Genomic DNA, 23,087 nt, shown 5'->3' on the forward strand with positions numbered 1-23,087 from the left:
GACAGGGAGGGTCTCATCCTGCATACCAGATGGACCTGGTAGACAGCTGCCCTGGACGCAGAATTGACCTGCACCTCCATGGACAGCTGTGAATCCAAAATGACTCCCAGGCTGCGCACCTGGTCCTTCAGGGGCACAGTTACCCCATTCAGGACCAGGGAGTCCCCCCTCCCACTTGCCTGCGGATCAAATGCTCCACCACCAAGCCACAACCTCTCTCCCCTCACGCCGTTCGCCACTCTCATCGCCTGCTGCTCTGGAAGACAAAACACCCCAAGTACCTGTGGCAGCACATCTTCCTTTAATAAAGCTAACAGCTTCTCCTGCCTGTAGGCTGACTCAGTTACAGACCAAAAATGAAACAACAAAAAAAGCTTCTTCCTAGCCCGGGATCGGGGAGGAACAAGGTTTGTGGAACGGAAGCAAAAAGGAAGCGCTCCTGGCCCCTCGGAACAAGCCGATTCGTGTCGCCAGGGCAGGGTAGTGTTTTGATCTTTGTTTTTTCCCAGTGAGAAGCTTCGTTTTGAGGCTAGAAAGAGGTTCAGACCCCACCGAGGGAAGGTTATAAATAAAAGAAGAAAAAGAAGCAGCACTGTAAAAATATCTCTCTTGATCCAACTCGTTTTGAACCAGTTCCAAGTCCTCCATGCGCTACTGCCCGGCTAGGCAACTGCTCTGGCCACAGCTATTCTGATTCCAGGGCCCTAACACGCACTGGGGGAAAACAGCAGCCTCCTCCCCGCCCCCTATTTCCGCCCCCATTTAGTGTTCACAAGACAGGGAGTTACTGGAGCGTCCGAAGCAGCGTCCGTAAGAAACACGGGAGAAGGGGAGCACGAGGGACGGGGCTGGATCTAATCCCGGTTTGCTTTTATTTTCAGGACAGGGTCTGCACGGCTAGCAGGAGGTCTGGCTTCAACACGCTCTCCATGTGCTCCCCGCCGGAAGCCTTGATATCCGCCATGACGTCAGCATCCCAGGCGAACGTCAGAAGGGCAGACGGCACCTTGGGGAAGAAACAAAGGCACTTGGCGTTATTAGGACTAGAGGTGTAAAATTTCCGGAAAATGTGAAGCCACTGGGGGGGGGGGGCGTCCGTTCCCCCCTATTTTTTTCTGGGGGTAAATTTTGGAAAAATTGAAACAAAGTTCAGTGTGGCTTTACAAATTGTGTGAAACTCAGGGTAGATAAAAATATTGTGCTTGCAATAAAACAGGTAACCACACACCCCTTTCCCTCAAAAGCAACAAAAAAAGGCAAGAAACCATCAACATGAAAAAATAATCAGATTTGCCCCTTAGCACCAACAGCAAATAAAGATAAGGTCCACTTCAATATTTAAGCTCCATAGAAGGTCTACCCTTTGAGTAGTGCTTAAAAAAAATAAATAGAAGACACAACCTATACATGCAGTTTATCTCATTTTCTGAACTACTGCTATCATATTCCATTTCTTCTTGCTCTTCCTTCTTTGTCATTTTCTCATGGACTTCTAAAAACTGCTTTGGAAAAAAATGGGGAGTGGGGACTGGTTTTCCCCTGGGGTTTTTCCAAGCCTTCCCATCCACTCTGGGCGACTCCCATCAGAATGTGAAAAACACGATAAAACATCAAACATTAAAAACTTCCCTAAACAGGGCTGCCTTCAGATGTCTTCTAAAAGTCAGATAGTTCTTTATCTCCTTGACATCTGAAGGGAAGGCGTTCCACAGGGCGGGTGCCACCACCGAGAAGGCCTTCTGCCTGGTTCCCTGTAACCTCCCTTCTTGCAGGGAGAGAACCACCAGAAGACCCTCGGAGCTGGACCTCAGTGTCCGGGCGGAACAATGGGGATGGAGACGCTCCTTCAGGTCTACTGAGCCGAGGCCGTTTAGGGCTTCAAAGGTCAACACCAACACTTTGAATTGTGCTTAGAAATGTACTGGGAGCCAGTGCAGGTCTTTCAGGACTGGTGTCATATGGTCTGGGTGCATTGTTATATCCTCAGATTTCAGACTCTTGTCATTTAGCGCCCTCCCCTCCCCTGCTCCCCAAGTTCTTCCATAAACCACCTAGGCCAAAATGAAAATTTCACCTGAATCACACAGGGTGTACAGCTGTCCTTCCCAACCCAAGCTTCGTTAGAGGAGCACAGTTCAAAGGAAGGATCCTGCCGTTAAGGGACATGAAAGCCCCATCATATTCATGTTGGCTATTTGAAGATTAGCTGCACTACAGAAAGCTTCCTGGGGAGTCCACACATTACGAGGAATGCAAAATACCGTATTTTTTGCTCTATAAGACTCACTTTTTCCCTCCTAAAAAGTAAGGGAAATGTGTGTGCGTCTTATGGAGCGAATGCAGGCTGCGCAGCTATCCCAGAAGCCAGAACAGCAAGAGGGATTGCTGCTTTCACTGCGCAGCGATCCCTCTTGCTGTTCTGGCTTCTGAGATTCAGAATATTTTTTTTTTCTTGTTTTCCTCCTCCAAAAACTAGGTGCGTCTTGTGCGAAAAATACGGTAACTTTAGCAAGGTTTTACTAACATAAACAAAAACTCCTTTTACACTAAACATATCAATAAGCATAACCCAACCCCCAGGGTATTGAGAGAGCTAGGTGCTGCTCTTTATATACTATACCCAATTGCTAACACAGCTTAATTAACACAACTAAACAGCACCTGCTATACTGCTTCACAGCTGTAAAACTAGGTCATGTTATTTGCTCTGGCCCTTAAAGACATACACATCTTGGGGAACAATAATGAACCTTCAAATTTAAAGAGACCATTCAACAATTCAGTGGTGCTTGCTCCAGGTTTCAAGGTGGACAGGACCGCACCTGACCCCCCCGTCATTGGCAAGGAGACTTAAGCAAGGTGGCCACACGTACCAGGCCACATTCATTGAGCGCCATGCTCTCGTCGGTCAGTTTGTGGCCTCCGGGGGCCAGAAGCTCAAAGGGGAGCCAGTTGTTCTGCAGCGTCTCTCGCACAAACTGGTAAAGGGCTGAGACGGGTTCCCGGGCGTAGAACGTCCCTGCGCCAGAAAGAAAGAAAATTTACTCTCTAGTGTTTTGCGCAGATTCGGAAATTTGTGCAGGGCAAACCCACGCCATGCATCTGAAGCACATTCAACACGCATTTGAAGCCTGTGACTTCACTCAAAAGGATCCCAGGAATCGTGGTTTCTCGGTTGCAAATCTACCCATGCTCTTAAGAATATTAGTGGGGGTGGGCAGGGGAAGTAGTAGACCATGGGTGGTCCGGGAATCAGCGTGTTTTTACATGAGTAGAACGTGTGCTTTTATTTAAAATGCATCTCTGGGTTGTTTGTGGGGCATAGGAATTTGTTCATTCTTTTTTCCCCAAAATATAGTCCGGCCCCCCACAAGGTCTGAGGGCTGAAAAAGTTCGCTGATCCCTGAACTAGACCATGTGAAAAACGACCATAAGATTTTAGCTGCATTTCATTCCTTTTCAGCTTTGTATTCCTGTTATAAGAATACAGTGGTACCTCTGGTTACGTACTTAATTCGTTCCGGAGGTCCGTTCTTAACCTGAAACTGTTCTTAACCTAAAGTACCACTTTAGCTAATGGGGCCTCCCGCTGCTGCCATCACGCGATTTCTGCTCTCATCCTGAAGCAAAGTTCTTAACCCGAGGTACTATTTCTGGGTTAGCTGAGTCTGTAACCTGAAGCGTATGTAACCCGAGATACCACTGTACATTCCGTTGCTGCGCCCATAACCTAGGTTTAAGGCGCCATTCAGCTCCTGGCTTTCATATCTCAGTTTCTAACGCTGCTCGTGAGGTCATCATGCTATAATATTTCTTTAAGGCATCCATTCTTCCAGCCCAAAGACTTAGGATGAAGCAACCTGTGACGACTGAGCATTGAGTGGTTGACAGCCTCTGGCCGGGCTCTGGTTTGCACCCAGAGCTTTCGCACGTACCTTGTAAGATGTACCCGTCCGGGAAGCGGATGCGCAGCAAGGCGTAGTTGTACTTTCTCAGCTCCCTCTGCTCCTCTTTCTCCCGCATGGCTTTCGTTCTCAGCATCGATGCCTTCTCAACCGCTTCTGTCCTTCAGAGGCAAAAGAAAGAGGGACCATATTGGAACGCAGACCCAACAACTGGTGTCGCCAACACATCCGCAGCGGTTTCCAGATCTAAAATACAATGAGCACCTCATTCAAAGCAGCCCTGCACTGGCTGCCTTTTCCTTTTTTTGGTGCCCACTTCTGGGTTGGAGGAGCACCGGAAATCGCTTGTGCGCATGCGCAAGCGTTATTTCCAGTGCACATCCGGGTCAGAGGAGGCCCGTGCACATGCGCACAAGCTATTTCCGGTGCTCCTCCGACCCGAAACTGCACCGGAAATTGCGTGTGCCCATGCGTATGGGCATGTGCTCCCCTGCCCTCCGGCCCACCGCATGATCGGCGCTGGAGACATCAGCCCAGGCACACTGGTAGTAGACTCAAATCTGTGGCTTAAAGTTAAGGGAGCCGTTTTAAAATAGGTTTGTCATTGTGGAGTGCTGCTTTTAACAACGTAACGGCCCTGCGAAGCAACAGCTTCCTGGGTTCAAGTCTGATGTTCTGCGAAATGTATTTTTAAAAAATGATTTTCAAAGCAACCCCCGGACCGAGCTGGGGAGGCAGCGGCAAAAACGTGTGGCCTGTGTTGGACTGATCTTTAGTTTAATAATGATATTGGAAAGCTGTTCCATTCAATTATAAGGAAACTCAGGAGGGAGGGACTAGAGGAAGTCAATTAAGAGGTTTAAAAAGGTGGGATTTTCAAAGAATTAAGTTTGTTGTTATTATTTGTGTATTTTTTGTTTGTTTTGTTTTTGTTTTTGTGTGTTATTTTGCTTTGTGGTTTTTGTTATATTTGTGGAAAATCTAATAAAATTAGTAATAATAATAATAATAAAACAACGTGTGGCCAGTGAGCCTTTCAGTTGAGGCAGCACCACTCACCGGAGCCGCTGTTCCCGCTTGAGCTCCTCCGCGGTGATGCTGAAGAAGTCGCTTGGCAGCTCAAAGCGGGAGGCCTGGGGGGACGGCTTGAAGACGCGGAGCTGGCGGTCCAGCTGGGCCCGGAGCGGCTCCCCGCTCAGAAGCTTCTCTTTGTGCTCCTTCAGGTCGCCCAGCTTCCCCTCCTTCAGGACATAGAAGTCCTCTGTGGCCTCTTCTAAAGGGATGGGGCGGGAGGGAAAGAGAGGGATCCTCTTAGCACTCGGCCCTTGCTAAGGGTGAAGGAATGGGTTTCCAAAACCTAAAACCTGACTGGGCAGTCAGTCTGAAACGGGGCCCCAAATCCGCATTTTTCCTTCTCCAAGGGAGCATTTCTAAAATGCTTTAACTTGAGCTCTTGAGCCAAAACCCAGCTGTATAAACAAGTGCTCAAAGCTCTCTCCTTTATCAGTCCGTGACACCTAATGAATGGCCTTGTCCGTTCCAAAGTGGAGCAGGGATGACACATCTGGGTCTTATCTTACGCTGAGGCACAGACCTTGTCAGCCACCCGGGAACGGCGCCAGGAGTTGGTGACCTCTTACTCCAAGTTAAGAGTATAGGAGCAGGAACAGGAACACCCTTTTATGGTCAAGAGTACAGGAAGAGGAACTCCCTTTTATGGTTAAGAGTACCGGAGCAGGAACATCTGTGATGTCAACCTGCATGTATAAGCTGACGCGGCTGGATTCCTGGGGAAGGGGGGAGAGGGTGCCTGGAGAATATATATACTGCATGAAATTTCTCATTTCTTTGGACTTGCTGTGAACTAACCACGCAAGTGCCTTCTGCTATCCGGAGAGCAGAATAAACTCACTGAATCAACCTCGGTGTCATTTGACTCCTTCCTCCCTGTTCTGGGAGCAACGCTCACCCTACCATCGGTAAAGTCTAATAAGGCTACAAGGGGACAGGGGGCAGTCGGGTGTGGAGGACTCCCTGGTCCTGAATGGGGTAACTGTGCCCCTAAAGGACCAGGTGTGCAGCCTGGGAGTCGTTTCGGATTCATAGCTGTCCACGGAAGCGCAGGTTAATTCTGTGTCCGGGGCATGTCACGGGGCTGCCAGGGAATGCCCCGGAGCTTAGGGAGGGCGAAGAACAGGAGCCTTTAGAAAAGACAGGAGAGGGAGAGGAGGACAAGCAAGTGGAAGGAACTCAAGCGGCGAGGACACTCCCGGATGCTGGAGATCAGCAACACCACCCGACCAGTTCAGGGACAGAGGGAGATTCAATGCCCATTCCTTCAGCACAGGACAGGAGGGGGTTAAAACGCAGGGAACAGAGGAGGCGCTTGGGGGTTCCCAAGCTCCTCTGCTGAAGGAGGAGCCGAAAGCTCCCACTTCCTGGATCTGCTACCAAGGATTCGGACACTTGAAGCTATGTTCTGTACCTTGTAAATATGTATATAAAGACTGTAAATATATCTCTGAGTGAGCAGAGGTATTCCTTGCGAAAGGCTTCCAGACCCATCACAGGGCAGCTGTCCACCAGCTCCACCTGAGACCCCGCCTGCTTGCGCACTGTCTCGCCAGAGTGGTCCATGCTCTGGTTATCTCCTGCTTAGACTACTGCTCTCTATGGGGCTACCTTTGAAGGCGACTCAGAAACTACAACTAATCCAGAATGTGGCAGCTAGACTGGTGACCAGGAGCCGCCGGCGGATCCATATAACACCAGTTCTAAAGGACCTTCACTGGCTCCCAGTACATTTCAGAATACAATTCAAAGTGTTGGTGATGACCTTTAAAGCCCTAAACAGCCTCAGCCCTGTACAGTGGTACCTCAGGTTAAGTACTTAATTCGTTCCGGAGGTCTGTTCTTAACCTGAAACTGTTCTTAACCTGAAGCACCACTTTAGCTAATGGGGCCTCCTGCTGCTGCTGCTGCGCCACCGGAGCACGATTTCTGTTCTCATTCTGAAGCAAAGTTCTTAATCTGAAGCACTATTTCTGGATTAGCGGAGTCTGTAACCCGAAATGTATGTAACCTGAAGCGTATGTAGCCCGAGGTACCACTGTATACCTGAAGGAGCATCTCCACCCCCATCGTCTCTACAGCCCAGACACTGATGCGCAGCTCCGAGGGTCTTCTGCCAGTTCCCTCCCTGCAAGAAGCGAAGCTACAAGGAACACCTATATGGCTTTTAGAAGACATCTGAAGGCAGCACCATATAGCAAAGTTTGATGTTTCGTTGCGTTCTTAATATTTTGTCGGGAGCTGCCCAGAGTGGCTGGGGCAACCCTGTTAGATGGGTGGCATATAAATTTAATAATAATAGTAATAATATCTGCAGGAACGTCTTGTAATGCCACTTCTCTCAGATAGCAATTCACGAAGAGGAGGAGGGAATGGAGATAGACTTAAAAGAAATACAGTCATACCTCGGGTTACAGACGCTTCGGGTTGCACGATTTCGGGTTGCGCACCGAGCCAAACCCAGAAATACCGGAATGGGTTACTTCCGGGTTTCGGTACTTGCGCATGCACAGAAGCGCTAAATCACGCTTTGCGCATGTGCAGAAGCACCGAATCGCGACCCGTGCGTGCGCAGACGCGGCGCTGCGGGTTGCGAATGTGCCTCCCGACGGATCACGTTCGCAACCCGAGCGTCCACTGTATATCTCCACTGCAGCAGCTCTTAAAAGGTGGCTTGAAGATGGACAGAAAAGCTTCCAATCACAAGGGAACTTAAAGCGGCCTGGAGAAACCCTCACCCCAGGAATCCCCCATCTGACCTAAGCGAAACCAGAAGCATTCTGTACAGTGTTCAAAGTGCTTCTCGCCTTGTAATCCTGGCAACAAGTTCGGTGCGTCTTATCCTTGTCTCCATCTGTGGCTTGCCGAGATTCTGTGCTGCTTGCCCAGGGCCACCTTGTGAGTTTGTGAGCGGGCGCCTTCCCGTCTACAGCTCAGCCTTTCAGCTGCTACGCTGAGCCTTACCTTGTCCCAGGACACTGAGGGTGGCCTTTTCAAACCCGACGGCCTGGAAAAACTTGTGCGTCCCCTCCAGACAGTGGATCCTTTCCTAGGAGGAAGCCAAACGAATCCATCACACACAACTTCCAACAGCCAGCCAGCGAGAGCATCCCTGAGGCTGCTTGTTTCGGTTTTATGTCGCTTGCATTTGCACCCTGCCAAAGTCTGTTCAACAATATAAGGCGATTTAAGCGAGGGGTGGAGACCCTCTGAGCTGTGGGCCAAATCTGACCCAGCATGAGCTGATGACACCTGATGTCACAACAATCTTAGCTTCAAGCGATCTTAGCCCCCTGAGCTGACATGCCAAATGGGTCTTATCCTTCGCTTTTCCAGTCCTTATTTTACTGTGAGATGCTTTCTGCCAAGCTGGCAGCAACCTCTAGCAAGAGCAGGGTTTGGGAACATGGACATTAGGTAAAGCTAAAGGGACCCCTGACCATTAGGTCCAGTCACGGACGCCTCTGGGGTTGCGGTGCTCATCTCGCTTTATTGGCCGAGGGAGCCAGCGTACAGCTTCCGGGTCATGTGGCCAGCAGGACTAAGCCACTTCTGGCGAACCAGAGCAGGGCACGGAAACGCTGTTTACCTTCCCACTGGAGCGGTACCTATTTATCTACTTGCACTTGATGTGCTTTTGAACTGCTAGGTTGGCAGGAGCAGGGACCGAGCAACAGGAGCTCACCCCGTCGCGGGGATTCGAACCGCCGACCTTCTGACTGGCAAGCCCTAGGCTCTGTGGTTTAACCCACAGCACCACCCGCGTCCCATTACTGGGCCCTCAACTCCCACAAGGCCCAGCTGCTGGCAGGGACAGTTGTCTGGGATGAGAGGAGTTGTACTCCAGCAGCACCCAGGGAGACCCTGCTCTGAAACGCACCCACCTGGAACACTTTGTTCTGCAGTTTGATTTTCCGGTACTTCTCTTCCTCTGGGTGGAGGTGGATGTTGTCAAGGTACCTTGGGAAGGAAGACAAGTTGTCATTCTGGGCAGCAGTTTGCTCAGGCTTCCTCTCAAAAGGAAGTACCGCCAAGTTCAATAGGGACTTTTTATACCATTTTCATAGGTTTTTTTAAATAGGAGGCTTGTCAGAAGGGTTTTCCCCCAATAATAATAATAATAATAATAATAATAATAATAATTTTTTATTTATACCCCGTCCTTCCCGGTTCAAAAACCGGGCTCAGGGCGGCTAACAAAAAATATAAAACACTTAATTGTAAAAGCAGCATAAATACAGTATAAAAACATGAATAACAATAAAATTCAAAATTTAGAAATCAATTTAGGGGAGATAAGCATTAGTTAATCTCCAGGGCTAGCTGGCTGAATTGGTCCTATTTGGGCCAGCGAGGAGACCAGGGGAGAATTAGCTTTGGGATCTCAGAGCGGGTAATCTTCATAAAAGGGGAGGGGGAGGGAAGAAAAGGGAAATAAAAGATCAGGCTGAAATCAAATTAAAGGTTAAAAGAAGTTTTCTTTTTAGGTATTATAGGGCAGGAATTGCCAGAAGAGCAGAAGAAGCTATTCATGGATGCTACGACAGTGGCTAGGACAGGCATAGGCAAACTCTGGCCCTCCAGAGGTTTGGGACTACAATTCCCATCATCCCTGACCACTTGTCCTGTTAGCTAGGGATGATGGGAGTTGTAGTCCCAAACAGCTGGAGGGCTCTAGGATTTACTAGCCCCCAAAAGGAAAGAAGACAAGACACCAACGAAAGAAGAATGGCAAGGTAAACATATGGAATATGCAGAAATGGCGAGACTCACAGGAAGACTCAGAGACAAAGACAACAGAGACTTTAAAAAAAGACTGGGAATCGTTCATGCTGTATTTACAGAAATATTGTAAAGAACTGGACTCACTAGCAGAGCAGGGTTTGAGTAAAACACTTAATGGTTAAGAAAACCAGAGGAAAGGTGAAGAAACAACAATATGGAAATTAATGAAAGGTAAGAAGTAACCGGAAGAAAATTAGGTACAAAAATGATAAAAATGTAAGAGCATTCAGCTAAAAGATGAAAAATAAAGAGAAAATTTAAGCAGAAGTGGCAAATTGTTAAACAACCAGAAGGGGAAGCGGAGGAAAGGCACAGGGTGGGGAGTTTTGTTTTATTCTATTTTTTATATATGATAATTGTGTTGAATATTAAATGGTAAAACTTAATAAAAAATTATTACAACAACAACAATCTTTATTACGGTCCAGAGACCCAACAAATCGTTACAAAGCAATACATAATTCATACAGCCTACCTCCAGGTTAAACAAGCATTTTGTTCAGAATATAGGGATCACTGGTTCTTGCAAAAACCTGACAGTACCAAACTATCGAAGGCTTTTCACCAAAGCCAGACTAAACGTCTTTCCTTCTGCAGTGTTGGATGGCAGGTTGAGAGGAGTTCCCTACCAGGACAGACTTTGCTTGTGTGCTCAAGACATTGATTCCATAAAACATATTTTGTTGCACTGTGCAAAATATGGGCAAGCCAGGGCTGAACTGATACTACCCTCGCTGGTACCTTTCCCGGGGTAATCAGAGGCTCGCTATGTCAGGTTCCTATTGGAAGACCGGACAAACGCTAGAACATTAGCAGTGGCAAAGTTTTTATCGGTGGTTGCAAGAACCAATGATCCCTAGCTTTAAGTCTGAACAAAATGCTTGTTTAAACTGGAGGTAAAGGTAAAGGGACCCCTGACCGTTAGGTCCAGTCGTGGCTGACTCTGGGGTTGCGGCGCTCATCTCGCTTTACTGGCCGAGGGAGCCGGCGTACAGCTTCCGGGTCATGTGGCCAGCAGGACTAAGCCGCTTCTGGCGAACCAGAGCAGCGCACGGAAACGCCGTTTACCTTCCCGCCAGAGCGGTACCTATTTATCTACTTGCACTTTGACGTGCTTTCGAACTGCTAGGTTGGCAGGAGCAGGGACCAAACAATGGGAGCTCACCCCATTATTACAAAAAAAGGAACGGGGGGGTAGGATGACGACGACACCAACAGCCACCAGGCTCCACTTACTTTGCAATGGTCTCCACTCCGAGTTTGACCTTTTCCCGGTCCCTGTTGCAAGTGTGGATTTCCATGACGGCAGCTGCCACGGGGTCTTGGGCAGCATGCTGGGGAGATGAAGAAACAGAAATGCCCGGGGCTGTTCTGCCAAATCCTGGAAGGCCTCTAATCTTAATAACTTGAGTTGCAGGTATTCAAGGGCTTGGCAGACTCCCTTCTTGAAAAGGCATCTTACAAACTAGAAGGATCCAAAAGGCAGAGCTCTGTAGCGTGATTTTATTTCTCGTACAGAGGCATGTGGTCATTCAGTATACCGTATTTTTCGCTTTATAAGACACACCAGACCACAAGACGCACCTAGTTTTGGGGGGAGGAAAACAAGAAAAAAATATTCTGAATCTCAGAAGCCAGAACAGCAAGAGGGATCGCTGCGCAGTGAAAGCAGCAACCCCTCTTGCTGTTCTGGCTTCTGGGATAGTTGTGCAGCCTGCATTCGCTCCATAGGACGCACACACATTTCCCCTTTTTAGGAGGGAAAAAGTGAGTCTTATAGAGCAAAAAATACGGTATGCAAATACCACCGGTATATGCAAATGTCTGGCTCGTTTAAGACTACAGTCGCACCATGGTTTTCGAAACGCCTAAGTTCTCAAACGTTTTGGCTCCCGAATGCTGCAAACCCGGAAGTGACTGTTCCAGTTTGCGAATTATTTTTGGAAGCCGAACGTCCAATGGGGCTTCCTATTGGCTGCAGGGGCTTCCTGCAACCAATCGGAAACCGTGCCTTGGTTTCCGAACGTTTTGGAAGTCGAACGGACTTTCGGAACGGATTCCATTCGACTTCCGAGGTACGACTGTATATCGAACATTTTGTCCTCCGTAACGATGGAGCTCATCGGTGGAGAACACTTTTATTTACTTCTACAAAACTTTGATAATTTTAAAAACAACTGCCGAACCCAAAGCGTTGTCTGCCAAGAGATACATATACAGACGTTAAGTCTTGCATGCAGCCATCCACGTGGTATCAAGACGGACTTGGAAAATCTTTTGCATTACAACTCCTTTTATTTTTATCTACCGTATTTTTTGCTCTATGGGACGCACTTTTTCCCCTCCAAAAATTGAGGGGAAATGTGTGTGCGTCCTATGGAGCGAATGCAGGCTCCCTGGCTTCAGCGATAGCAATGCTAAGCCTCCGAAGTGCAGAGGGAGCGCTTCCTCCGCGCTCCGGAGGCTTCGCGTTGCTTTCGCTGAAGCCTGGAGAGCAAGAGGTGTACCGACCCCTCTCGCTCTCCAGGCTTCAGGGATAGCCGTGCATAGCCCCTCCGGCAGGGAGAGGCTGCATGTGGCTATGGCTTCTTTAGGGCTAAAGAGGAAGCCAAAACAGCGAGCGGGATCCATCCCGCTCGCTGCCTTGGCTTATGCCATAGCCCCGCGCAACCCCTCCGGAAGGGAGAGGTTGCGCAGCCAGCACGCTGATCTTTGGGGCTGGGGGGAATAAGATTTTTTTTCTTGATTTCCCCCCCCCCAAAAAAAAACAAAACTAGGGGCGCCTATGGTCCAGTGTGCCCTATGGAGCGAAAAATACAGTTTATGTGTTACTTTTAAAGGAAACCTTTGCATGCACTGATACTTTATTATTTGGTACTGGCCATGTAATTCAGTGTTCTGTGAACCTCAGCTTTAATTTGAGGAAGTTAAGTTTCCCGTCCCTAAGGTTGCGGAGGTAGGCTTGGAAATACATGAGCAGTGCCTGGTGAAATCTCAGAAGCAGGATTCCAAACAGTCAGGTTGTGGAGCTACATTACCTATCGCGGTGCTTTATTCACGAGTGAATAAAAGCTGGATGAAATACTCAAAGTAAGCAAATACATGCACATATTCTGAACGATATGATACTTTATTATCCCTTTGCAGCTGTGCTGCATTTTGTTACTTTTGTCTTCCCAGGCAAAACTTGTTATATTTGCATTTCTTTTTTCTGTTAACAGATCAATAAAGCTGGGTGGGTGGGAATGCACTCTCTGTCGAGACATCAGAGGACAGACACACTCCCCAAAATAACCTTACCTCAAGGATGGCCTTTTTGATCTGCGCCTCTCTTTTATCCTTCCGGACGGTGGCCCCAGTTAAAGGGCAAGTGAAGTAGACTCCTGAGACGGACAGCATGGAGGGATCTTCTTCTTGAAGAGCAGGTAAAGAATTCTAAAGAGAGGCGGGATTTTAAGACGGCGATGCAACACTGAAAAATGTACTATGATGCATATATGGTGGAATTGTTTGAACATCAAACAATTTTGGGAAACAATATACAATGAAATGTTCAGATATTCATTTAGGAACACATCAGAAGGTTTCCTATTGGGAATAGTACCAGGAAGTCTAAAGGAAGAAGACAAGACATTATATTTATACGTAACAGGAGCCGCAAGGCTACTGATTGGGAAAAATTGGAAAAGTGGTATTACACCGACAAAAACAGAGTGACTTGCCAAATTATTGGAGTATTACAATATATCCAAAACAATGGGAGAAATTGGAAGGATCTCAAAAGAGAAGATAGACAGGGACTGGAAGGTGTTTAAAGGATCCTTGCAAAACCATACTGAAAAATCAGAACTCCTATTAGAATAAACAAGTTCCGTTTTAAATACTGAAATACTAAATAAGATGGATAACAATGTGTAACAGAAAAAGGAGCATGAAATTAGGTTAAAGGTGAGAGGGAAAAAAAGTAAAAGAAGTTGAAAGAAACTGCAAATGAGTAGATTGGAAGTCTAACACAAAGGTGGGGTGAGCTGGTGGGAAAAGGAATTATCTGTGAGATTGAGTGCAGGTATGTTTGAACATTTTTAAGGATTGTATGAAATGTATGTCTGCATGCTTGTATATTCACAATATGTGTGTATTAATGCTGAATTGTTTTAATAATAAAAACTTTTCAAAAAAATAAATAAATAAGACAGGGGCTCCACTGGAGGAAGAAAAAGAAAAGATCTACGCCCATTGTAGTTTGTTTTGCCACTATTTTAGCAACTGCAATGATCATATAGATCAGGGGTCAACAAACCTTTTCAGCAGGGGGCCGGTCCACTGTCCCTCAGACCTTGTGGGGGGCAGGACTATACTGGGGGTGGGAATGATGAAATAGCACCACGATCCCCGGTGGCTGCTTACCTGCGTCTTGCAAGCGGCAGGGGCTTCCGGCGGCGGGAAGATGAGCGGCATGTGAAAGGACTCTGGAGAGGGGCTGCTTAAAATGGCGGCTGCTCAAGTGCTGCTGCTGCTGCTGCAACAAACCAAGCCCCCTTCCTCCTCTAGGCAGGGCAGGGAGAAGCCAGGAGGAGGGAGGGAGGAGGCAGTGCCGCTGCCGTGTGAGGGAGAGGGAAAGAACGTGCGCACTGGCGATCCACGCGGCGATTCCCGGACCATCTGCGGGCCGGATCCAGGCGGCTGTTGGGCCTGATCTGGCCCACGGGCCTTAGTTTGCCGACCCATGATATAGATCAGGGTCGGCAAGGTTTACCTCGCCTGGGCCCGTTCACTCCCACGGAGATCGCTCCGTGGGCTGGGTCGCGTCTGCGCAGACACGATTTCCGGCGCTACGGAAGTGAGTCCCCGCTGTGCGCTGCACCGGTTTAGCGCAGCGCTTAGGTGGCTCGTGGGCCATTTAAACGACCCCCGTGGGCCGCAGGTTGCTGACCCCTGATATAGATCCATCTGAGGTATTGATTGGTTTTGAAATGATTTACCTGTACACCTGATTGTTACTGCAACAGTGATGCCTCAATTTTGCATTTGTGAGCTGCTTGGAGCAGATTTACACAGAAAAGCGGCATACAAATTTAAAACAATAAATAAATGAAGGAAAGCCCAACCCTTTGAAGAAATACTGAAAGAGCAGGTCAAAAACCTACTAATAAATGGCGAGGCGACAAACGCAGCTGTTCCTACCTTCTGATCCACAGCGGCTCCTTTGTCGCTTGCAGCTGCTTCAGCCATAAGCTCCTTTTTCACTAGAAGAACAATTAAAACAAAGATATGCATCAAAAGTGAAATTTGAGGAGAGGAGCAACCAGGTATTTGGGGTCTATACCCATGGGTTGTGTGCTATAAATTTTCTGTCCAAATTTACATCACCTTCTCTCTCTCATTGTGTACAATTACCTTCAACGCAAGTAGACGCAATGAAAATAACTGATGCGACTTGGGCCCATTAACATAAGAAGATTCCTGCTGGATCAGAACAATACAGAACAACAAACCCCTGTGTTGCAAACTTAACACAACAAGCAACACAAAGACCAGTACAGTGGTACCTCGGGTTACATACCCTTCAGGTTACAGACTCCGCTAGCCCAGAAATAGTGCTTCAGGTTAAGAACTTTGCTTCAGGATGAGAACAGAAATTGTGCTCCGGCGGCACGGCAGCAGCAGGAGACCCCATTAGCTAAAGTGGTGCTTTAGGTTAAGAACAGTTTCAGGTTAAGTACGGACCTCCGGAACAAATTAAGTACTTAACCCGAGGTACCACTGTATACTAGATAGCACCGTAATTCTTACTGCATAATATACATACCCTTAATTTAGTACACCAAAAACAAAATGTGTACCCTTGCAAATTCTCTAATACATTTGAAAACAATGGCTCATCTAGTCCCCGTTCTCACAGTGGCCAACCAGAGGCCTGTGGGGAACCCTCCAGCCCAGCGGTTCTCAACCTGTGGGTCCCCAGATGTTGTTGGACTACAACTCCCATCACCCCTGAGCTCTGGCCTTGCTAGCTAGGGGTGATGGGAGTTGTAGTTCCAACAACATCTGGGGACCCACAGGTTGAGAAAGGCTGTTCCAGCAGGACCCAAGCCCTCTCCCCTCCTGTGGTTTCCAGCAATTGATATTCAGGAGCGTTACTGCCTCTGACCCTGGAGGCAAAGAATAGCTTTGCCCTGATAGCCCATTCCTCCATGAATTTTTCCATCCTCTTCCAAAGCCATCCAAGTTGGTGCCCATCGCTGCGCCCTGCGGCAGGGAGTTCCAGAGATTAACCATGAACTAAGGACTTAGAATCATAGAATCATAGAATCATAGAGCTGGAAGAGACCACAAGGGCCATCGAGTCCAACCCCCTGCCAAGCAGGAAACACCATCAGAGCACTCCTGACATATGGTTGTCAAGCCTCTGCTTCCTTTTGCCTATCCTTCCTTTTGCATATCCTGAACCTTCCACCATTCAGCTTTGCTGGAAGTCCAAGAGTGGCAAGAGCTGCCGTTCATTTCAACGGGACTACTGTGAGCAGGTAGTCCCTGCTCACGGACGCGGGTGGCGCTGTGGGTTAAACCACAGAACCTAGGACTTGCCAATCAGAAGGTCGGCGGTTCGAATCCACGTGACGTGGTGAGCTCCCGTTGCTCGGTCCCTGCTCCTGCCAACCTAGCAGTTCAAAAGCACGTCAAAGTGCAAGTAGATAAATAGGTAGCACTCCGGCGGGAAGGTAAACGGCATTTCCGTGCGCTGCTCTGGTTCGCCAGAAGCGGCTTAGTCATGCTGGCCACATGACCCGGAAGCTGTACGCCCGCTCCCTCGGCCAATAAAGCGAGATGAGCGCCGTAACCCCAGAGTCGGCCACGACTGGACCTAATGGTCAGGGGTCCCTTTACCTTTACCTTACTGTGAGCAGGACTTCGCAGGCTTTTTTTACAAGGTGTGTAGGAAACTGGATACACTGCCCAAAAAGCACAGGCACTGCACTTTCCCCTTCCTTCTGTGGAATAAGAGTGCCTCCCTGGATCCTCAGAACATATAAATCAGGGGTAGGCAACCTAAGGCCCGGGGGCTGGATGCAGCCCGATCGCCTTCTCAATCCGGCCCGCAGACGGTCCGGGAATCAGCATGTTTTTACATGAGTAGAATGCGTCCTTTTCTTTAAAATGCATCTCTGGGTTATTTGTGGGGCATAGGAATTTGTTCATTTATTTATTTTTATATAGTCCACCCCACCACATGGTCTGAGGGACAGTGGACTGGCCCACAGCTGAAAAAGGTTGCTGAGCCCTGATATAAATCAACAACTAACCAAAAAGAGAGAGAGATTTCATTAAGACTCGCAGGCCAGCAACTCCTGCCCCTCGCCCTTTTACCCTGATTCCGGATGGCATCTTGGGATGAGGGGGGGCGAGGTTTGGGCTTCTGCTCCAGCCGGGCCAGGGCTGCTGCCGCCGCCATCTGAGCTTCATTGGTCGGCCCTTGGCGACATTTGGGAGGAGGGTCAGCTTTCGGCTTCTCCTTGGGAGCTCTTTCTCTGTTGGGGAGAAACGGAGACACTTTGAGGGCAGAGAAGCGCAAGTGCTTTGAAGGCCCAGCAAAGAACACAAGTACCAGGGAGCCTGTCAAGCAGAACTGTTGCCAGGGGGCGCAGGTCAGTTCTGTGTCCAGGGCAGCTGTCTACCAGCTCCATCTGGTATGCAGGCTGAGACCCTCCCTGCCCACAGACTGTCTCACCATAGTGGTGCATGCTCTGGTTATCTCCCGCTTGGACTACCGCAATGCGCTCTACGTGGGGCTACCTTTGAAAGCCAGTTGGACACTACAACTAATCCAGAATGCGGCAGCTAGAATGGTGACTGGGAGCGGCGACCGAGACCATATAACACAGGTCCTGAAAGACCTACATTGGCTCCCAGGACATTTCTGAGCACAATTCAAAGTGTTGGTGCTGACCTTTAAAGCCCTAAGCGGCCTCGGCCCAGTATACCTGAAGGAGCGTCTCCACCCCCATCGTCCAGCCCGGACACTGAGGTCCAGCTCCGAGGGCCTTCTGGTGGTTCCCTCCTTGCGGGAAGCCAAGTTACAGGGAACCAGGCAGAGGGCCTTCTCCGTGGTGGCGCCTGCCCTGTGGAACGCCCTCCCATCAGATGTCAAGGAAATAAACAACTATCTGACTTTTAGAAGACATCTGAAGGCAGCGCTGTTCAGGGAAGCTTTTAATGTTTAATAGGTTATTGTATTTTAATATTCTGTTGGAAGCCGCCCAGAGTGGCTGGGGAAACCCAGCCAGATGGGCGGCGTATAAATAATAAATTATTATTTGAGGGCAGAGAAGCGCAAGTGCTTTGAACGCCCAGCAAAGAACACAAGCGCCAGGGAGCCTGTCAAACAGAACTGTCGCCCTGAGGATCACGAGCGGCCAACCCCTTCCAGGTGGCGGCCCCCAGCAGCTGGAGGCAGGGCTGGCAGCACTGGGCAACACTGCCAATCCCCAGCCCGCAGCCCTGGACCTGTTCCTTCTGCTCTTCGCCATGAACACAGAGAAGCAAGAGGAGCAGTATCTGCCTCCAGTCACCTCTACCTCGAGATGAAGGTGAAGGTGTAAGCAAATGAGAAAACCTGTTCGAGAAGATTCCAGTGTGCCCAAAATTCTTTCAGGAATGGTAGGGACAGAACTACCTAAATTGCATAGAAATGTATTTAATGAATGCTACCTGCCCTGCTCCTGCCAACCTAGCAGTTTGAAAGCACGTTAAAGTGCAAGTAGATAAATAGGTACCGCTCCGGCAGGAAGGTAAACGGTATTTCCGTGCGCTGCTCTGGTTCGCCAGCCACATGACCCGGAAAGCTGTACACTGGCTCCCTCAGCCAATAAAGCGAGATGAGCGCCGCAACCCCAGAGTCAGCCACGACTGGACCTAATGGTCAGGGGTCCCTTTGCCTTTAACTTACCTGCCCAAAAGTGGAAAGAAGAAGAAGTCCCAGCAAAGGAAGAATGGATACAAAAACTTATGGAATATGCAGAAAGGGTGAAATTTACCAGAAAAATAAGAAATCAAGACAACTTTTTAAAATAAAAGAATGGAAATGGTTTACTGAATATTTACAGATAAATTGCAAACAGATTAAAAACATTGGCAGGGTTACTGTAATAACCTGCAGTTTTGTAAGAGTATATATTTAAAGTAGATAATTAAACAAGCAAATTAAATGGATTTGAAAATGCAGAAGTTACTAAAAAATAAATTTAAGGAACCGCAGAAAGAGGGGGAAGGAAGTCAAACTTTGAAGTGTTAAATTGGTCGTAAAACTAATGAAATGGTTCAACTTGAAAAGTATAAATAAAAACGTTTTTAAAAAGAGAGAGAAGGTGCGAGTGTAACTAAAGAGCTGGGTCAAGAAAGCTACAGAAGAGCTCCCATAAGGAAGGAGCAAGTGCAAGAGAAGGCTAGCTTGGTTTTTAAGCCATAAGGCAGGGCTGAGGAACTTGAGGTCTTCTAGCTGTTGTTGGGCTCCAAGTCCCAGTAGCCCCAGTCAGGGATGATGGGAAATGTAGTCCCAACAACATCTGATAGGCCACAGATCCCTCACCCCTGCAGAAGGAATTTCATAAAACGGCGGGAATTTTGCGCCAACGAAGAGAACTAAAAGGTACACAGACCACTGAATGTTTCCAAGCAAACTGTAAGCAGATAAGAACACTGGCAGGGTTATTTTAATAACCTGCAGTTTTATTTTAAAAGTATATACTTAAAGCAGATGAATAAATGAACAAATTAAGTTAATTTGGATATGCAGAAAGTATTAAAAATAAATTTAAGGAACCGCAGAAAGAGGGGGGAAGGAAGTCAGGCTTTGAAATGTTAAAATGACTGTAAAATTATTGAAATGTATAAAACTAAAAGGGACCCGGGTGGCGCTATGGTCTAAACCACAGAGCCTAGGGCTTGCCGATCAGAAGGTCAGCAGTTCGAATCCCCACAACGGGGTAAGCTCCTGTTGTTTCGTCCCTGCTCCTGCCCACCTAGCAGTTTGAAAGCATGTTAAAGTGCAAGTAGATAAATAGGTACCGCTCCAGCAGGAAGGTAAATAGCGTTTCCGTGCACTGCTCTGGTTCTCCAGAAGCGGCTTAGTCATGTTGGCCACATGACCCGGAAGCTGTCTGTGGGCAAACGCCGGCTCCCTTGGCCTGTAGAGCAAGATGAGCATGTAACCCCAGAGTAGTCCGTGACTGGACCTAATGGTCAGGGGTACCTTTACCTTTACTATAAAACTAAAAATCATCAATATTTATTATTTATAGATAGATAGATAGATAGATAGATAGATAGATAGATATAGATATAGGTATAGATATAGATACACACACACACACACACACGACCAGCCTGTTTAAACTCCAATGCCTTTCAAGATGGAGCCGATCTGTTTCTTGATGTTTAAAAGCCTCCGCCAGCTTCCCTAAAAGTTACTGAGCACATCCCAGGCTGAGCTGGGATTGCAGCTTACAGTCTTTCACAACTCTCAGGGCAAGGCTGGCTACCTACCTGCCCAATTACAGATAAACGACTAGGAAGATGACTTACACACCTATTCATATAGCGCAGGGAATTCCACGCAAAACTGAGAAATACTCCCAGGGAAAAAAAGAGACTGATATAGTGAAGGGGGTACATACACCACTCTGGGGTGGGGTGTTCGGCTCATCCTGGCAAACGAAAGCTCAGCAGAGAAGCCAAGGCAGTATGGACTCTGTCCAGCCAGCACTGTCCCCACAGTGTCACAGCACCATCACAAAGGGGCTGGGGAGCACCCACTGGCAGCCAGAGGCCCCCCAGAACGTCTTGGATGAAGGAATTGAGGGGACGCTTGCCAAATCTGCAGATGACACCAAACTGGGAGGGGTAGCGAATGCCGCAGGAAACAGAATTGGGATTCAAAAAGACCTTAATGGATTGGAGAACTGGGCGCAAGCTAACAAAACGAATTTCGATAGGGACAAATGTAAGGATCTGCACTTAGGCAGGAAGAATCAAATGCACAAATGTAGGATGGGGGGGAAACCTGGCTTGCTAGCGGTACATGTGGAAAGGATCTAGGGGTCTTGGTGGACCACAAAGTGAACATGAGTCAACTGTGTGATGCAGCAGCAAAAAAGGCTAATGCTATTCTATGCTGCACCAACAGAAGTCTAGTGTCCAGATTGAGGGAAGTAATAGGTAAAGGGACCCCTAACCATTAGGTCCAGTCGTGGCCGACTCTGAGGTTGCGGCGCTCATCTCGCTTTACTGGCCGAGGGAGCCGGCGTACAGCTTCCGGGTCATGTGGCCAGCAGCACTAAACCGCTTCTGGCAAACCAGAGCAGCTCACGGAAATGCCGTTTACCTTCCCGCCAAAGTGGTACCTATTTATATACTTGCACTTTGATGTGCTTTTGAACTGCTAGGTTGGCAGGAGCAGGGACCGAGCAATGGGAGCTCACTCCATCGTGGGGATTCGAACCGCCGACCTTCTGACTGGCAAGTTCTAGGCTCTGTGGTTTAACCCACAGCGCCACCTGCGTCCAATTCTGGGCACCACAATTTAAGAAGGATGCTGACAAGCTGGAAGGTGGGCAGAGGATGGTGATCAAGGGTCTGGAAACTGAGCTTTATGAGGAACGGTTGAAGGAGCAGGGTATGCTTAGCCTGGAAAAAAAGAGACTGATTGGAGATAGGATAGCCATCTTCAAATCTCTGAAAGGCTGTCACAAGGAAGAGAGAACAAGTAACAGGGCCGCTCTATTCTGCCTTGGTCAGACCCCACCTGGGGTACTGTGTCCAGTTCTGGGCACCACAATTTAAGAAGGATGTTGACAAGCTGCAACGATCAATGGTCTGGAAGCTAAACCTTATGAGGAGTGTCTGAAGGAGCTGGGTGTGTTTACCTTGGAAGAGAGGAGACTGGGAGAAGATAGGAGAGCCATATTCAAGTCTCTGAAGGGCTGTCACAGGGAAGAGGGAACAAGGTTGTTTTCTCCTGCTCTGGAGGGCAGGACTCGAACCCATGGCTTTCAGTTTTCTGAGTGAACATGAGGAAGACAGTGAAGAGTTGTTCTGACTGGGATGGAAGGTGGTGGGCTCTCCTTCCCCGGAAGTTTTTTAGCAAAGGTTGAACATCAAAAAAACTAAGATCATGGCCACTGGTCCCATCCCGCCATGGCAAATAGAAGGGGAAGAAATTGAGACAGTGAGAAATTTTACTTTCTTGGGCTCCATGATCACTGCAGATGGTGACAGCAGCCACAAAATTAAAAGACGCCTGCTTCTTGGGAGAAAAGCAATGACAAACCTAGACAGCATCTTAAAAAGCAGAGACATCACATTGCCAACAAAGGTCCGTATAGTTAAAGCTCTGGTTTTCCCAGTAGTGTTGTATGGAAGTGAGAGCTGGACCATAAAGAAGGCTGAGGCCGAAGAATGGATGCTTTTGAATTCTGGTGCTGGAAGAGACTCTTGAGAGTCCCATGGACTGCAAGAAGATCAAACCTCTCCATTCTGAAGGAAATCAGCCCTGAGTGCTCAATGGAAGGACAGATCCTGAAGCTGAGGCTCCAAGACTTTGTCCACCTCATGAGAAGAGAAGACTCCCTGGAAAGGACCCTGATGCTGGGAAAGATGGAGGGCACAAGGAGAAGGGGACGGCAGAGGACAAGATGGTGGGACAGTGTTCTCGAAGCTACCAGCATGAGTTTGACTAAACTGCGGGAGGCAGGGGAAGACAGGAGGGCCTGGCGTGCTCTGGTCCAGGGGGTCACGAAGAGGCGGACACGCCTAAACAACATTGTATGGCCCTCTGTCTTGTTGAGACCCCTGCCTTGCAGAGGGGGCTGGACTAGATGACCTTTGGGGAACCCCTTCCCTGCCCCTCATTCTCTTCTCCCCCTCCCCAACGGGGACCCCGCCCACCATTCGCGGAGGGGGGGGCTGGTTACCTAGGCGACTCGCTGAGCTTCTGGCCCGGCCCGGCTCCCTTGAACTGCAGCTCCGCTTTGATATCTTGGAAAAACTTCTTCATGGCGGCGTCGAAAGCGCCCCTCCCCCCCCCCGTCGCCTCACGAATCCCCGAAAAACATATCAGCCCCCGCCCCCGCCGTTGCCTCTCGTCGCTCCGCCGTAAACAGGAAGCGGAAGTCGGTTGCCGGAAGGACCGGGGAACCGCTTTCCGGTCACGTGCCCCGCCACTTCCGCCCTCTCTGGACTCCAACGGGAGGTTGAGGGCGGAAGTTGAGCGCTGCCCCTGTAAAGTGCCGATCGGAGTCGAGCCCAGCCGGAAGTGGGAACCCTGAGCTT

The 23,087-nt window shown here is 48.6% G+C and overlaps 1 protein-coding gene across 4 annotated transcripts; it reads right to left on the reverse strand.

Annotated features, from left to right (window-relative positions):
* Positions 1-282: 282 nt before the first annotated feature.
* UBXN6 (UBX domain protein 6) lies at positions 283-22,887 on the reverse strand. Of its 4 annotated transcripts, none has more exons than XM_080989067.1 (11): positions 22,730-22,887; positions 17,130-17,290; positions 14,946-15,007; positions 13,062-13,196; positions 10,998-11,095; positions 8,861-8,936; positions 7,941-8,025; positions 4,965-5,178; positions 3,936-4,066; positions 2,874-3,019; positions 283-1,006 (listed from the first exon to the last, which is right to left on the reverse strand). In XM_080989067.1, the coding sequence occupies exons 1-11, from the start codon at positions 22,810-22,812 to the stop codon at positions 878-880; spliced, it is 1,320 nt and encodes a 439-aa protein (XP_080845193.1). In that variant the 5' UTR covers positions 22,813-22,887; the 3' UTR covers positions 283-877. The 4 variants fall into 4 exon arrangements, with proteins under 4 accessions (XP_080845193.1, XP_080845194.1, XP_080845192.1 ...); XM_080989068.1 differs by lacking the exon at positions 22,730-22,887 and adding an exon at positions 20,435-20,542; XM_080989066.1 differs by lacking the exon at positions 22,730-22,887 and adding an exon at positions 20,347-20,484.
* Between the last annotated feature and the right edge of the window lie 200 nt (positions 22,888-23,087).

This window comes from Podarcis pityusensis (assembly GCF_964106645.2).
Source record: "Podarcis pityusensis genome assembly, chromosome: 18".
Lineage (NCBI taxonomy): Eukaryota > Metazoa > Chordata > Lepidosauria > Squamata > Lacertidae > Podarcis > Podarcis pityusensis.

Excerpts from the sequence above, each read along its gene's own strand:
- UBXN6 (XM_080989066.1), bottom strand. The coding sequence starts at position 20,432 with ATGTACCCCCTTCACTATATCAGTCTCTTTTTTTCCCTGGGAGTATTT. Across the intron at positions 15,008-17,129 it reads AGATGCCATCCGGAATCAGG|TGAAAAAGGAGCTTATGGCT; the intron begins GTAAAAGGGCGA and ends TTGTTCTTCTAG. Across the intron at positions 3,020-3,935 it reads GGACGGGTACATCTTACAAG|GGACGTTCTACGCCCGGGAA; the intron begins GTACGTGCGAAA and ends TTTCTGGCGCAG.